At 44.3% G+C, this 14,133-nt stretch overlaps 1 protein-coding gene across 5 annotated transcripts in view; it reads left to right on the top strand.

The window, feature by feature from the left end:
* Atp2b4 (ATPase plasma membrane Ca2+ transporting 4) overlaps positions 1 to 13,540 on the top strand; it is a 94,710-nt gene extending 81,170 nt beyond the window's left edge. For 3 of the 5 annotated variants that reach the window (XM_076831367.1, XM_076831369.1, XM_076831368.1), the window contains exon 21: positions 7,260 to 13,540. In XM_076831367.1, coding sequence (XP_076687482.1) covers positions 7,260 to 7,568 — 309 coding nt within the window. In that variant the 3' untranslated portion in view covers positions 7,569 to 13,540. Of the gene's footprint in view, positions 1 to 2,257; positions 2,510 to 7,259 lie in introns of those variants that run through there. The other 2 variants (XM_076831371.1, XM_076831370.1) reach the window with 2 other exon arrangements.
* The last annotated feature ends 593 nt before the right edge of the window (positions 13,541 to 14,133 follow it).

Raw genomic sequence — 14,133 nt, 5'->3', positions numbered from 1 at the left:
CCACAGAACCTGACACCTTGGCTCCCGTCTCTAAAATGCCCAGTGCTTTCCTTTGGGTCTGCTCTTTTCAAAATAACCTCTTTGCTTTTCTTTCCTTTAGGATCACCTGCCTCCTCTTCCACTATGTGATTTTTTTTTTTTTCCTAGCCAGGATTCCCTCATTCCAGTACCTTCTCGCTCCTCGCCAGTCTTTCTCCTGGAGGTTGAAAGTCATGGGTCTTCCTTCCTCCACTGCCTGTTCCCATCCCCTCAGCCATGCCCCTCTCTGTTTGGTCTCCCTGCCTACATAGCTTTAGGTTTACTACCTGTCCCTGGCACATCATGAGGCAGTTGACCAAAATGGCATTAAAACCTAAACTTAAGCCCAAAGGCAGCTTATAGAAGATGCCAGGATAACTGTGCCATTCCAGAGTCACCTGGCTCTCAGCTAATGTACATCCTGGTTCTGTAGCAGCCTCTGGCTACTCTTCAGCCTCACCAGAGTTCTAACAAAATCCGCCCCCCCATGTCCATTTGTGGAACCATATTGTCATTCCCATAGTGACCCTTGGGGTGAGGGGAAATGCTGAGCTATTGCTCAGTCCTGATTGGAATTTTCTCTTTTCCCGATTCTAGGCTGTTCTTTCCCTCTCCTTTACCCTTTAGTTTGTTAAAAGCGTAGAAAGCATAAATTTGAGGGATTTGAGGGCTAGAAATTTGGAAAGATAAAGCTGGAATGCAATTTCAAGGCAAAGTTGGCATGGAAGCAGGTGTCTTTACAGTTCACCCCCATGGAGCTGGAGACTCCCCCCTCAAATGTAAACCCTTTCCTCCTATAGATTTAAGCCCCTGGAATTGGAAACTGTAATGTGAGGAAGGGGTGATGTTTTAGCACAAACTTTTATCTGAATCTAGAAACTAACCCTAAACATTGCATGGCTTCCTTGGAAGCTTTGCAGGTAAGAACAACCAGCTGGGCATGGTGGCATGCACCTCTAATTCCAGCAACTCAGGAGGCAGAGACAGGAGGATCGCAAATTCAAGACCAACCTGGGCAATTTAGTGGGGCCCTCAGGACTTAGCGAGACCCTGTCTCAAAGGAAAAATGGACTGGGGATGTGGCTCAGTGGCATCCCGTACCCGAAAATAAAATAAAACAGATAAGAACAGCCGTGAGTCACAAGACACCTGCTTTCCCATTTTCTGGGGAAAAGAAGTCAGAGTGACCAGATCAGCTCCTTTCCTCCTCTCCTGGGGGATTGATCCTTGGAATTAGGCATGTGGGTATCTCTAAGAAGATTCCATCAGATCTATGAAGGATAAAGGAATCCTTTTAATTCATTCCTTGTTACTTAGAGGTCAGGGATAAGGATGGTAGATTTAATGGAGGCCCCAGATCAAGGCAATTATTGGAGAATAAATGACACTAATTGCCTTTGTTTCTGAGGAGCAGCGCAGTGAAAATCAGAGACTGCCTGGGTAGGGCTGGAGCTGCAGCCCCTCACCACCCCACCCAGCAGCTCCTCCTGCTAAGCTCATCAGCATTTCTGCCAGATGTTTCAGCATCTCCAGTGCATCGATTTGGCTTAGTGGCATTCTCTCTAATGGGTCTGGCCACTAATTCCTAAGCTCCCTATCAGCCCGAGAAGGAGTATCTTACTTAGGATAGGCACCCAGAAGAGAATGAGCCAAGCAGCTCACAGCCCAGTGGCCTTTCCATCATAGCCACCTATGTATGAGTTACTATACTCCCTGTTTTTCTTTAAACAACGAATTAATGCTCCTGGAAAATTTGCAAAAAAAATCAGCAATTGGTTAATAGGTTTAGAGGTTCCTAAGCCTTGAAATTCAGTAGTATGCACTTTGCCTTCAGTATCTCAAGTTGCATGTCTTATTTTTAAGAGTAAAGGCCAAAACCATGAATTAGCTACTAGACTCTGTACAGCTGATAAGAGTGGTAGGTTAGGAGAAGAACCTTGGACATCTGTACATCTAAAATGTCCACCATAGGCTAAAAAGGAAGAGAAAACTGGATTGTGACTGGGTGTGTGAACTCAATGGCAAATAGTTCCTTAAACAAAGTGTGGTATGCAATTAATGTTTCCCCCCTTTCCTCGCCATGGCTTTGTGGGTGAAGAAATCTCCTGCTTTCCATCTCCTATCCCCTTTTCCCAGCTGTTTCCATCCCCCTGTCCCCTGCCCTCCGTGACCCTACCTTCCTCTTTCTTCCCCTCTCTCTAACTGGAGCAAAGCTGTCTCACTCTTTGATTCTTTGCAGATCGAAGTAATTAACACATTCCAGACGGGAGCCTCTTTTAAGGGAGTCCTAAAGCGGCAGAGCATGGGTCAAGCGCTTGATGTAAAACTTCCTAGCTCAACCTATGTAGCAGTTGCACCAGTCAAAACTTCCCCCACCACTTCTGTTGCTGCTGCTGTATCATCTCCTACTATGGGCAGTGAGTGATAGTCTATTATGATGCATGATTTGCTAAAATGACCACAAAAGAGCACGTGGCATCCACTTTAACCAACCATGGTTATCAGCCCTCTGTATGTTATTTTGCACATAATGTTTTGAGAACCCTTTTTCAATCAACCTTTCAATTAAAGAAAAGGGAAGAAAAGGCAAAAAAAAAAAAAAAAAAAAAAAAAAAAAAAAAAAACCTACTCTAAAACTAGGCTGTGGGCCCTTTTATTTTATTATTTTTTTAGTGTTGGAAAACTGTTAAACCTTAACTATTTTAAAGACAGTACTCCTGTTTTCTAATCATTTCTCTACATTGCTTTATTCTTTTTTTCCTTGAGTTTTTGTGTTTTGCTTTCTCTTAGGGTTTTTTTTTTTCCTTGTGTGTGTGTGTGTGTTTGTTGCTTTGATTGATATGTCGTTATTGTCCCTGTCCTCTCCTCCTGCTCCTTTGGATCAAAACTCTACCCTCTAAGCTTAGATGTGAGGTTAGGTTAAATGAAAACCCAGGAACTCTCTTTAGTTAGAGGAAGGCTTGGTACTAAACCTAAAGAAAGGTAAGCAAATAGCTACTGTGCCCATGGGTTTACCAGGGACCTGTGCTTAATTAAGCCAGTATTGAACTTGATCGATAATAATAGTGCTTTTGGCTAACATTGCATTGTTAGCTGGTAAAATTAGCATAAAAGCTATAACTGGATATGAAGAAAGAAAGGTAGTTCAATTCAAATGCAGAAAGTTGAGCATCTTTGTTATCTTATTTTCCAGGGGATTTAAACCAAACTCAGATTTAAGAATCAATTGATTGACACAGATTTTGAATAAGAGAAATATATGAAAAGTTAAAAATGACATTTTTTCTTCACTTAGAGAAAAATTTGTAGAAGTTTCTGAACAGCAACCCTTTTTGTTTCTTCTTTAGTTTAATTGTTCTCCCAATAGTCAGCCCTCTGTATGTTATTTTGCACATAATGTTTTGAGAACCCTTTTTCAATCAACCTTTCAATTAAAATGCTGTCAACACTCAGCCTCGGACCTGGGTTCTCATTGGTAGATTATAGGACTTTTGCTATGCCTTTCCCAAATGGAAGGCAGAGAGGAGAAAGGAGGAAGCAAGTAAGGAAACCGGTGGGGAAGAAGTTCCACCCCATTAAATATACTGTGGATTTGCCTGAGTGCTGGGTCTGTCCCTTCCTCCCTCACTCTGAACCCCAGACCTAGGACATGAGGAAAAGACAGAGCAGTTGTATTGCCCATGGTTCACATGACTGTGAGCTGAGCAGACTAATGAGATTTATACGTGTATTTTCTTTTTAGCCAAGTATAAATGTTCTTGGTGAGGTATGGGGGTGGGAGGCCATATTTTGTTAGGTCTAACAGTAGGCAAAAAAATACTAAAAAAACCTTTCTCACCAATATCCAAGAACCTCTCTTCTATTCCTTCCATGTTCTGTTTCTTACTTAATTCCTTTTTTCTTCTAGTTTTGCCTTTTTCTTCTAACCATCTTCTGTCCTTGTTTTAATCATCCCTCACTGGTAGGAACAGTTAATGGCAGATGTCCCTGTGATTTGATGGTGCAAGGAGACTAATTAGAAGGCAGAGCCCATTAGGCTCTTGCAGAAGAGCTAGTAGAAGGTATGCACCAAGCCCTCAAAGGCTAAGAGATCAGAAGAGAGAAAGGCCACACCTGCTCTTTCTCCAGCTGTGCCTTCTTACGTGAGGTCCTAGAGGTTATAGTCATACATTTTAAAACCCTCTTTCCCATTCCAGATTTCCAAATGAATTTGACTATGTATCCAACCTTTGTGAGCTAGATCTCATTGGATTTCTCTCTGTAGGGAGGCCCTAATCCTTCTCTTCCCCTGGTTTCTGAAAAGGGAGGAAGCAGAAACCCACAGAATTCCAGCTGAGGAAATGGGTCTTCCCTTGACCCCACACTGAGCTCTACAGAGTCATCTTTACACTTGTACCCAATCTAAAGTCCAGCTTGGTTGGGGCTCTTGAGTCATCTGGGACTTGTCCTTCAATTAGCCCCAAAAAGACTTCCGAGAGATTTTTCAGAAATGATGTCCAGGGAGGGAAGGGTCCATTGGCTGAGTGAAGAATGTGCAGGGCTTTCACCATACTCATTTCACCAGTCCTGCCTTGTCCCCACCACTGCTCCCAAACCAAGCACCATGCTCTAGGAAGGGAAGATGCCAACCTTGGGATGGATTGGTGGTGATATATGTGTAATGGTTCATCAGCATGTGTTCTCTGAGCCAGTGTTGGCACTGAGGAGCAGTGTGCCGCAGCCCTACCACCCAGCTCTTCACCCACTGGGCCAGGTGGCGCCCCCCCACTCCTCTTCACTTGAGCTTCCCTTACAGATGGATGGTTCCCCTTTAGACCCCAGAAGTCCTGCAGTCTTGCTGGATGACTGTTCCTTGGCCCCCCAAAAGAATGAGGTTTCCTTATTTTTTCCACCTACACATCCCCAAATCACTTTTATCTCCCTCATTTGTTTACTTATAACAGTGTTATTAATGGTCACCCCAAAAAGTGGGAGGAAAAGCCAACAAACAGGGCTCTAGATCCACACTCCAAACTTAATCTTTTAAAATCTGTTTTTATAATGGATTTCATTTGTAATTACTTCAGCGAAGTATTCAATTGCTTTTTAAAAATAGAAGAAGAAAGTTCTAAAAAATCCCTGATGTAGAATATAATGAAATTGTGGCATAAAGGTACCTGCCCTACTGTAGGACTTGTTAGAAATTTTGAGATCTCAAAAGTAGACCAAAAATGTGGACCGAGTTATCCCTCCTACAGAGGCGGAATGCTTCGGACTTATCCATTGGCCAGTGAATCTGTACTAGAGCCATAGGAGAAGCACTGAATTTGGGCTCACTTAGCACAAGTTGCCTCACTCTGTGTAGCTCACTGAAAACTTGAGACCTTCTGAAGCTTAGATGGAGCCCCCATTCTACCTGATCTCCCTGGATCTGGAGTATAGGCAGTGTGACAGGTGAATTACCATCAGAGGGCCAATAGGTATCATAGAAGGATGGAAAAGTGGTTCCTTGCTCTTGTTCCGCATGGTGAGTGTGTGTCTAGGTTCCTTGGTTCTTCTTGGCTGAGGTGTTGAGCTGATACAGTGAGTGGCAAGGAGTCCTTTGCCTTCCAAGCTCTGAGCACCCTCGGCCCTGAGCGGGTCTACAAGCTGCAGAGGAAGCCAGCAGAGACCCATGGCGAGGCTTCCTTATGAAGTATTTTTGAAGGTTCGATTCAATGATAGGAAGTACAAGGACAGGAAATACAACCAGTTTATTTGGCTAACGCATCGTATGCTCCACTGCCCGCATTCTTGCCTCTTCTTGAGGAATATGTTTTTTTGCTTAAACAGCAGAGGAATGAAAGAGGTGCCCTACCCCAACATCCGCCACTCCTTCTTGTCCTCCCCATCTTAATGACGTCTCCTGTGTTACTCCCATATCTTTTTGAGGGAAGAACTTTTGGATGAGGCTAGGATTGGCCACCTCCCCCCAAACTTAAATTGTCCTACAGTTTCTTACCTTTCCCGTGGCCTCCCTCTGCCATCTCTCTGGAATCCGGCCACTTCCCCATCCCAATTCTACCAACCTGGATTCTAAGCCACACCTCAGAGAAATCTCTAGTTCAGAAAAGCACTCACCAAAAGAGCGGGTACCTGTGGAGAGGGAAAAGCTATTCACAGGGACCAGTTATGATCAATATTTTCCCCCTTAAATCTGAATTGCCTGCATTCCTTCCTTTACATGCTGTAGAACAAAGACTGACGTGGACTCCTTCATTTCCCTAAAACTGCAAATTATTTCCTTGCCGCCATCCTCTTCATCCCCCACATCAGAAAGGCCACTTGTTCATGGCTCACCTCCTGGATCAGGTTTCTCTCCTAGACCCATGTTTTCCCTTCCCCATGTAACATCATGCTCCTCTTTGCAATCTGGAAACAGCTGGAGAAAGCAGCATGATCGGGCACCATTGCTGTGGATCAGAGACTGGAAATGCATTTGAGTGGTGAGGGCCAGGTCTTCTCTCAGTAGGCCGAGGGAAGGTGTCTTTTGCCCCCGTATGTATCCACATCTTCTAGGAGAGGGAATGAAGGATTTCAGGGGAGGGGACACAGTGGAGGTTGTGGAATGTAAATATGTGCATGTCTTCTGACTGACAGGCAGATTATTAAGTTGGAGAGCTTTAATTTCCTGCATGCTGCTGAATGAAGATTGGTTTGTCTGCCTGGCTGCACAATATCCATGATCACTTGTCACCCAGTGTGTATTATATGCAGATTGGTATATGTTGGCTCTTTGAGGGTTTTAAACAGATAACTGAACTTCAGTGTGTAATTTTTCCATTCCACGTTCACAAACTGTTTGGCCTCAACACAGAAATCCACAGTGTGAAATCATCTTTTAAGTTTGGCTGTTAATTTGTGCCTAGTTTCAACATCCTTACCCTCTAGCCAAAAGAACTAATGATGAATCTTTTTGTTTTCTGTTTCATTTTAAGAGTGGATTGTTTGGGAATGCTAACTTTGCTTTGGATTTTCGACTTTTTTAAATGCAACTTTTGAAACATCATCGTTGTTTGCCGTCACTCACCCCACCCTAGTGCTTGAAATTTGAGCCACATGACACTTCTAGTGCCCCATGATCTCTTCCATGTTTGGTTTTGATTGTTGAGCAGTCATGTTTTATAGTTTGGGTTTTGTTTCCTCAAACCACTCATTCCTTATTCTGTGGGCCAGTTCTCACCACCTATCTTCTCATCCTCCTTTTCCTTCCCCTGATATAGATCAAAGTGGTCAGAGCGTTCCATAGTTCTGTAAGCATCCAGAAACTCGGGAACCAAGAATCCATCCACAACTTCATGACCCACCCTGAATTTGCCATAGATGAGGATTTGCCGCAAACACCATTCCTGGATGAGCAAGAGGACAAAAGCCTTGAACATGTTCCTACGACTGGGACTGGGGTGCTTCTGTTGGATGGTGAGGTCACTCCATACGCCAACCAGAACAACAACGCGGTGGAGAGCAGCCAAGTGCAAGTTGTCGCCTCCCATTCGGACAGCCCTCTCCAAAGCCTGGAGACATCAGTTTGAACTTCTTTTCTCTGACTCCCATCCCTGCTTTCCCTATCTCCTTTTTCATTCATCTCATCTATAAGGTGATGATGAGACTGTTCACTGTCATGTCAGCCACTCCCAAGTGTGTGAGAACCCCCACCCAACCATGAAGAAGCAAGAGCACAGACCTGCAAGGATTCCAACTTAACCTTGAGCTGGGGTTGGTAGCAGGACTTAGTCAAGTGCCAGGCAGGTAATGGTAGAATCTACTCTTTGGGTGTATCAGTTGGCCGTATCTAAAGAAGTCACAACAGTCCTCCTGACATCACCCCAGCCCAGATTCTCCTGTGTTCACACACATGTCACCACTTCCTGACTTCAGGATTTTTTTTATCCTGAGTGTCTGCCATTTATAAGTCAAGTTGAGAGAGTGATGATCCACAAATGTGTTGAGGCAGGAATGGAATGTAAAAAATCAGCCGGAGAGTGATTATTTTTAAAATAATTTTGCCCATTTTGAGTACTTAGACCTGAAGGCCTCCGGTTCTTCCTGGCCTCCCAACCTCCCAAGGTTCTTTTGGTCTTTTGTAACTTTCATCTTCTTTCCTTTCTCTCTCTCTCTCTCTCTCTCTCTCTCTCTCTCTCTCTCTCTCTTAAGTTTGTTAAAATTAAGAGAATGGAAAGGATGTGGATGAGTAGAGTCCACTTTGACCATTCTCCCTTCAAGCCCCAATTGAATACTCAAGTTCTAGAGGCAGACAGATTTCTTTACTAAAAGGGTCAAGAGCTGGTAAGACTGTTTCCCTCTCTTTGCCAGGTTAGCTTCTACTTCTGAACTGCCTTCTTGTCAGGTAGCTGTGGTTTTTAAGTGCCAGGAAGGTCAGCCTTGACCATAAAGCTTGCATGTATGACATACAGTTTTACCATAGGCCAGAGCTTCCTCCTGTTCCTAAAGTGGCAGCAAAAGAATGAAGTGGGCATGGGCCTGCCCCCTGGAGGGACTTGGGTTTTGAAGACCAGAAGCATACAGGCCTAGGAGAAGGTAGACCATCCCAGCAAACAGTTATGGGGTCTTCCTCGAGGTGACCACTGCTTTCAAAGCCATCTGCCAAAACTCTTCCAGGGCAGGACCCAGTTGTTGGGGAAGTGAGTGTTGAGAGGCCTTGGGAAAGGCTGCAGAGCCACTCTGGAAGGATCTGAGGAAAGTTCCCTGTAGGCATCCAAGACCTTGAGCTTAGGTTCCTGGGGACCAGCTTCCACATTCTCTCAGTCTCCTCTTAATGTGCTTGCTGTGCCCACAACTTGCTCAGCCTCAGCGTTTTGCACATATTCCAGTTTCGCAGACACATATCCAAAGGGAGAGGCCCCTATGTATTGTGCTGACTTAAAGGAGCAAAAGACCCACCCGGCCTCCTCTCCTCCCTTCTCCCACATGCCCCCCTCAAGACCCTCCCCAGCAACACACTCCCGCTGCTGCCCAGGAAAGCCCTGTGCCTTTTTGCCCTGAACACTGCCCAAAGCATCCCCCGCCCACCTGCCTCTCAGGAGTTGGGGACTTTGCTAGGAGACTTTTCAAAGTGTTCCTTACTGGGACAAGGTGGAGCCGAATTTGCAGGAGCTCCATTTTTAGCCCAGCTGTTGACGTAAGCTCTTCTGTGCAGGTGGAGCTAATTCATATCCCCCATTCCCACTCCCCTTAGATAAATGAAGCCCCCCCCCACACCCTTTAGAGTGAGGGCAGTAAGGAGAGGGCTCCCTAGCCTCTTGGGAACTGCCAAATTTCCATTTGGGAGAGGAAGGTGATCTGTACCTGTCCACTCCAGCGTTTTCTTCTTGATCCCTCCTCCCTCACCCTTTTCACCTGAGCTGTCCGAGGTAGGGAGAGTAGAGAAACAATACCCACTACACCTCCCCATTACTACACAATCCATCCTTGTAGGAAATAGGGGTTACATGCTTCAGCTATCTTCTCTCTGTCTTAAATGCTCATGGGAGGAAAACAGCTCACCCAAGGTGTTAGGTGTTCACATATATATTTATTAAGTACATTGGAAGATTTAATTCTGTCAAGTCTTTTATTACCTCAGATCATTTTGAAAAGCAAGCCAATAACAAGCTTTGGAGGCCATGTTACCATTCCTGCTCCCAAAAGACTCTCACGGTGCCTGAGGGCTTGTGTCTACTTTTTTAAAGTCAACAGTTTTTTTTGGTGTGTGTTCTAGTTTCCATAGTAAGAGAGAAAATATAGAAATATTATGCAAAAAAATATAGTTTTCTTTAGATCAGAAACTGATATTTTTGAGTCAGCCATATGTATTTTGTTTAAAGGATTTAAATAAAGTGCCGTCATGTAACCCTGTGGAAGGAAGTGCATAACCAGCTGTTTGACATGACAGGTGACTAGTATATTTGTTATTGGTTTAAAAACCAATACATCGTACTTCCTTTCTCCAAACAGCCATCTTTATACTTAGGGGGGAATAAAACTTGTTGGGTTCTAGACTTTTTTAATATAAATTTTGTTGATACGGAATTGAGTAAGTTTAAGTGTTTATGTGCATATGTTTTTTATATATAAGTTTTTTCTATTCAGTTTCAGTGATCCAACTGGCAGTGAGTAAATATGGCATAAGTTAATAATGCTTTTCCCCAAAATGGTGCTTTGGATTTGAAAAGGGTCTGATGGGGAGAAGGAGAAATGATCATCCTAGATTCCTCTCTTGATAAACCTAGAAAAACTGGTAGTGAACTGAGGATAGTAAGGGAAGCAGCCAGGAAGAAGGGAAGCAGCTGTCAGGAAATGAGCGAGCACTCCACTCCCCGCCCGCCCGCCCGAGTGCAGACGTATGACCAGGCTTGTTCAGAACTAGTGGTTGGGATCAGGACCCCTCTGTTGGATTTGTGTTTGTCCAAGAATAAGCTGGCAGAGTGGCACCAAAGACATTGGTCTCTCCTGGTCTACGGGAACATTCTGATTTGGAGTTTGCATTTTTTTATGGTTCTTCCACTTTGTCTCCCCCGCCCCACCCTCCGGAGTTTTCCATTAGTGAGTTTTCATGCACGGATCTGATTTGTGACTCCTTTCTTCCTCTATAAAGATTTTGTGCAATATATTAGAAGGGAGACAGAGCTCCAAATGGAAAACACAGTGACTGGTTTCAACCCTGGGTGACAGTCTCAGGTCTAGGTCCTTCCCACAGATGTCCTCTGTCCTCAATGACTCTCCTATCCCTAAAGGTGTTAAGAAAGAGACCACCTAGAAGTCCCTCTGGGCACTTGTGGATTCTTTGGGGTTGGGTTTCTTCTTCCCTTCAAACTTCCAAGGGGAGAGTTTGCATAGACAAATCTGAGTGATTACCTCACTGCCAAAAACCCAGAGGGGCATGGCAAACTCGAATGTGCCAGAAAACCTCTTCCTGCATCCCTTTCCTTTCTTCCCCACATCCCTTGCCTTACAACTGAAGCCGCCCGTGGTACCACCCCAATGTACACACTGCTCACCTTTCATATCACACTGCATTGGGGGGGTGGGCGCTTATAAATGCCTGCTGTTCTTAAGCCATTCTAGCCTCTTCCTCAGAATAGACCAGACTCCCTTACATTCGGCTCAGTGCCAGAACTTCTGCAGTCAGGCCTGCTGTCCCCTTTCCTCTTGATTAGGAGAGATGGAGCGAGATGAGCTCCCATGACTGAATCGGCCTTTGGCTCATGCTTTCTCCCCAGATGTATATATGCCATATGTAAATATGCCATATATATGTGCCAACAAATCTATGTTCCTTTCAAATCAGCACGCAGATAGGACTTTTGAGTTTCTTCTTCTTCTTTTCAGTAACTAGTATAATTAGCACTGGTATTTTTGTACAAAAAAAGAAAACAACTAAAGGTTGACTATTGTGGTCTGCATGACAAACAAAAGTTGATATCAAAGCAATGTGTACCCTAGTGTGTGTGGCCATAACTTACAGTTCAGCTTAACAGTGCACCCAACCTGTATTTGCATTTTGATATTATTTAAGCTCTATGTACAATGTTTTGCATGTATTTATATGGTTCTTAGGGAAAAAAATGCTATAAACTGGCAAATCTGAAATTCAAATATGTTGTTCCACTGAGACGGGAAGAAGAGGAGTTTTAAAAGGGATAATTTTTTGGAATCAATAAAGCTTTTTTGCTGATGAGCAGAAACCAATACTGCCATGCACTGAGAATAAAAACCCGTGCCCACTTGTAACTGTGCCATCCTCAATGTGTCTCCACTTTTGGATCATGCCGCTAGATACTGGTGAAGCTGAGAAGGGTACTGCCGCCACCACCCCATCAGAACAAGCACAGACCCGTCTTGTTCTGGCCTGCTGCCCCCCAGAGGGCTCACTGCCCTGGTTGCCAGTCTCAGGACCTTGAAGCACAAGCTCTGTTCCACCCACTGAGTAAAGGTGGTGAGAGTCCACACGTGGGGAGCAGGGAATCCGGAGCTCTAGAAGGGATGAGCAAGAGGCAGAGCGGGCAACCTCTCTTCCCCTCTTTCTTAATGAACTGCTTTTGGACATTTTCCTTATTGGCTGCTTTTCCCTCTGAGTTTCTCCTCCACCCACCTCTCCTCCCATAGGTTTTTGTTTTGTTTTGTTTTGTTTATGGTTCCATTCATTGAATCTCCAGCACGACTGATATCAGACCCCACTTTCAGGTCCAAACAGCTTCCTGGCAGGTCATTTACCTTCTGAGTTTTCATATCTCAGATAACTCCTTCCTGCAGCTCTCATCCAGGTGCACAAATAAGTTCTGTTCTCTTTTAAAACACCACAGGTTAAAAAATAATAAAGGATCTTATCTGCTCCCCAAGTTCCTTTATGGAAAGTATGAGCTGAAGAATAGCTCCAACTCCCCTGGGAATTTTCACAGGCTGATGCTGAAGGAGGAACCAGCCTTCGTTGGAAAAGACACTGCAGCCCTGCATCTTATCCCCACTTTTCTTGCCACAGGCATGGACCTGCACCCACTTAGTTTCTTAAAAATAGAGGCTCAGAGGACTGGGGGTAGAATGCTTGCCTAGCGTGCTCAAGGTCCTGAGTTCAATTCCCCAAACTACAAAAAATGAAAGAGACTGATATTTTATTAGTTAATATAAAATAAATTTAGGCAGGCTTTGCAGCACAGGCCTGTAGTATCCCAGCTACTTGGGAGGCTGAGGCAGTAGAATCACATGTTCAAGGCCAGCCTGGGCAACTTAGTGAAACCCTGTCTTAAAATAAAAAGGGCAGGGGATGGAATCATAAAAGAGTCACAAACCTGAAGTCTTCTTTCTTATGTTAAATTCCTTCCAAAATACTCTTGCTAGAAAAGACACCACACATATGCGCATGCACCTATAGAGTCCTTTCTAAACCTCGGCCCTTTATTTCCCTTCTTGTGCTCTCATCTTGTCTTTGTTGAGCCTTAGATTTGCACCCCTCTTCTATGCCACATAGAGAATCTTAAAAATCCAACCTCCTAACCCCAATATGTGGTAAGGAATAGTGAAGAATGAACCTCTACTGTGTCATTCTGGCTGTGACCTCGTATCCTAAGACGCTGGTTCAATGGTGTATAAAGACCCGCTCAGCTCCTTGGGTCGGGTGACTATGGAAGAGAACATGCTCTTCTCTTCTTCTTTTTCCCTACCCCCAGTTCTAGAAAATAATTGCTTTGCCCTCCATCTTAGTAATGGTTTGTGAGCTCTCCTTTCTCCATTACCATATAATCTCCCTGTGGTCACTGATTGGTTTGAAGTTCTCTGCCAGTCGCGCCTGGTTCCCTCCGGAACATACATGTGACCAGACAACTCCCTGGCTTACTCTGTGTCAGATCCAAAGAAGTTAACTCAGTGGGTATCAGGGAGGTGGCTTCCAGCCTCTGACCTGGATCTATTAGGGCACAGCCTTCTTGTCACTGACAGGATGAGAATGGCGTGTCTTTCACCAGCAAATAATTTTGGAACTCTGTCATAAATAAAACATGTAAACATGTTACTCTGTGTGGTGTCATTAACATCCAGTTGCCTCCAACATGGACTTAGAACACAAGAGGTAACAACCTTCTAGATTCATAGACCACAAAGCTTTTGCCTTGAAGAGTAGTGGATTCGGAGTCCTGTATCCTGATGTGCAGCCAGCCATAAGCAAGTCTTTACTTCTCTAAAACTTTCAAATAATACCTCTCTAGCCAGCACCACATCACTGTCCTTAGAAGTCACATATATGGAAGAGAAGGCTCTCTGGAGGACCTCTTACTGCCATGTCCTAAGAGGAGGGTGTCAAATCAAAATACCATTTCATTACTTACAGTAAAAATCTCAAAGGCCCACATATTTGAAAAGTCATATTGTTGTAGGGACAAACAAGGCAAGGCACCAAAGATAGCAGGAAACACTTTTATTTGGCTGCAGCCAGGTTCAGAGGGCACAGCTTTTTCTGTAATCAATTAATCCCCTGAACCCCAAGTTCAGGGAGTTTCAGAGTTTTATACCCAGCATGTAAGGGGAAGGGCTCAGAAGTTTACAGTCTGCAGAAGTCCACATAAAAGCAGCTTTTTCTTTCACTGTTTGGGGCAAGTTAACCCTTCA

The sequence above is a fragment of the Callospermophilus lateralis genome, chromosome 13 (genome assembly GCF_048772815.1).
Source record: "Callospermophilus lateralis isolate mCalLat2 chromosome 13, mCalLat2.hap1, whole genome shotgun sequence".
Lineage (NCBI taxonomy): Eukaryota > Metazoa > Chordata > Mammalia > Rodentia > Sciuridae > Callospermophilus > Callospermophilus lateralis.
Note: the sequence above shows the minus strand (reverse complement) of the source record. Positions and strands in the feature narration are given on the sequence as shown.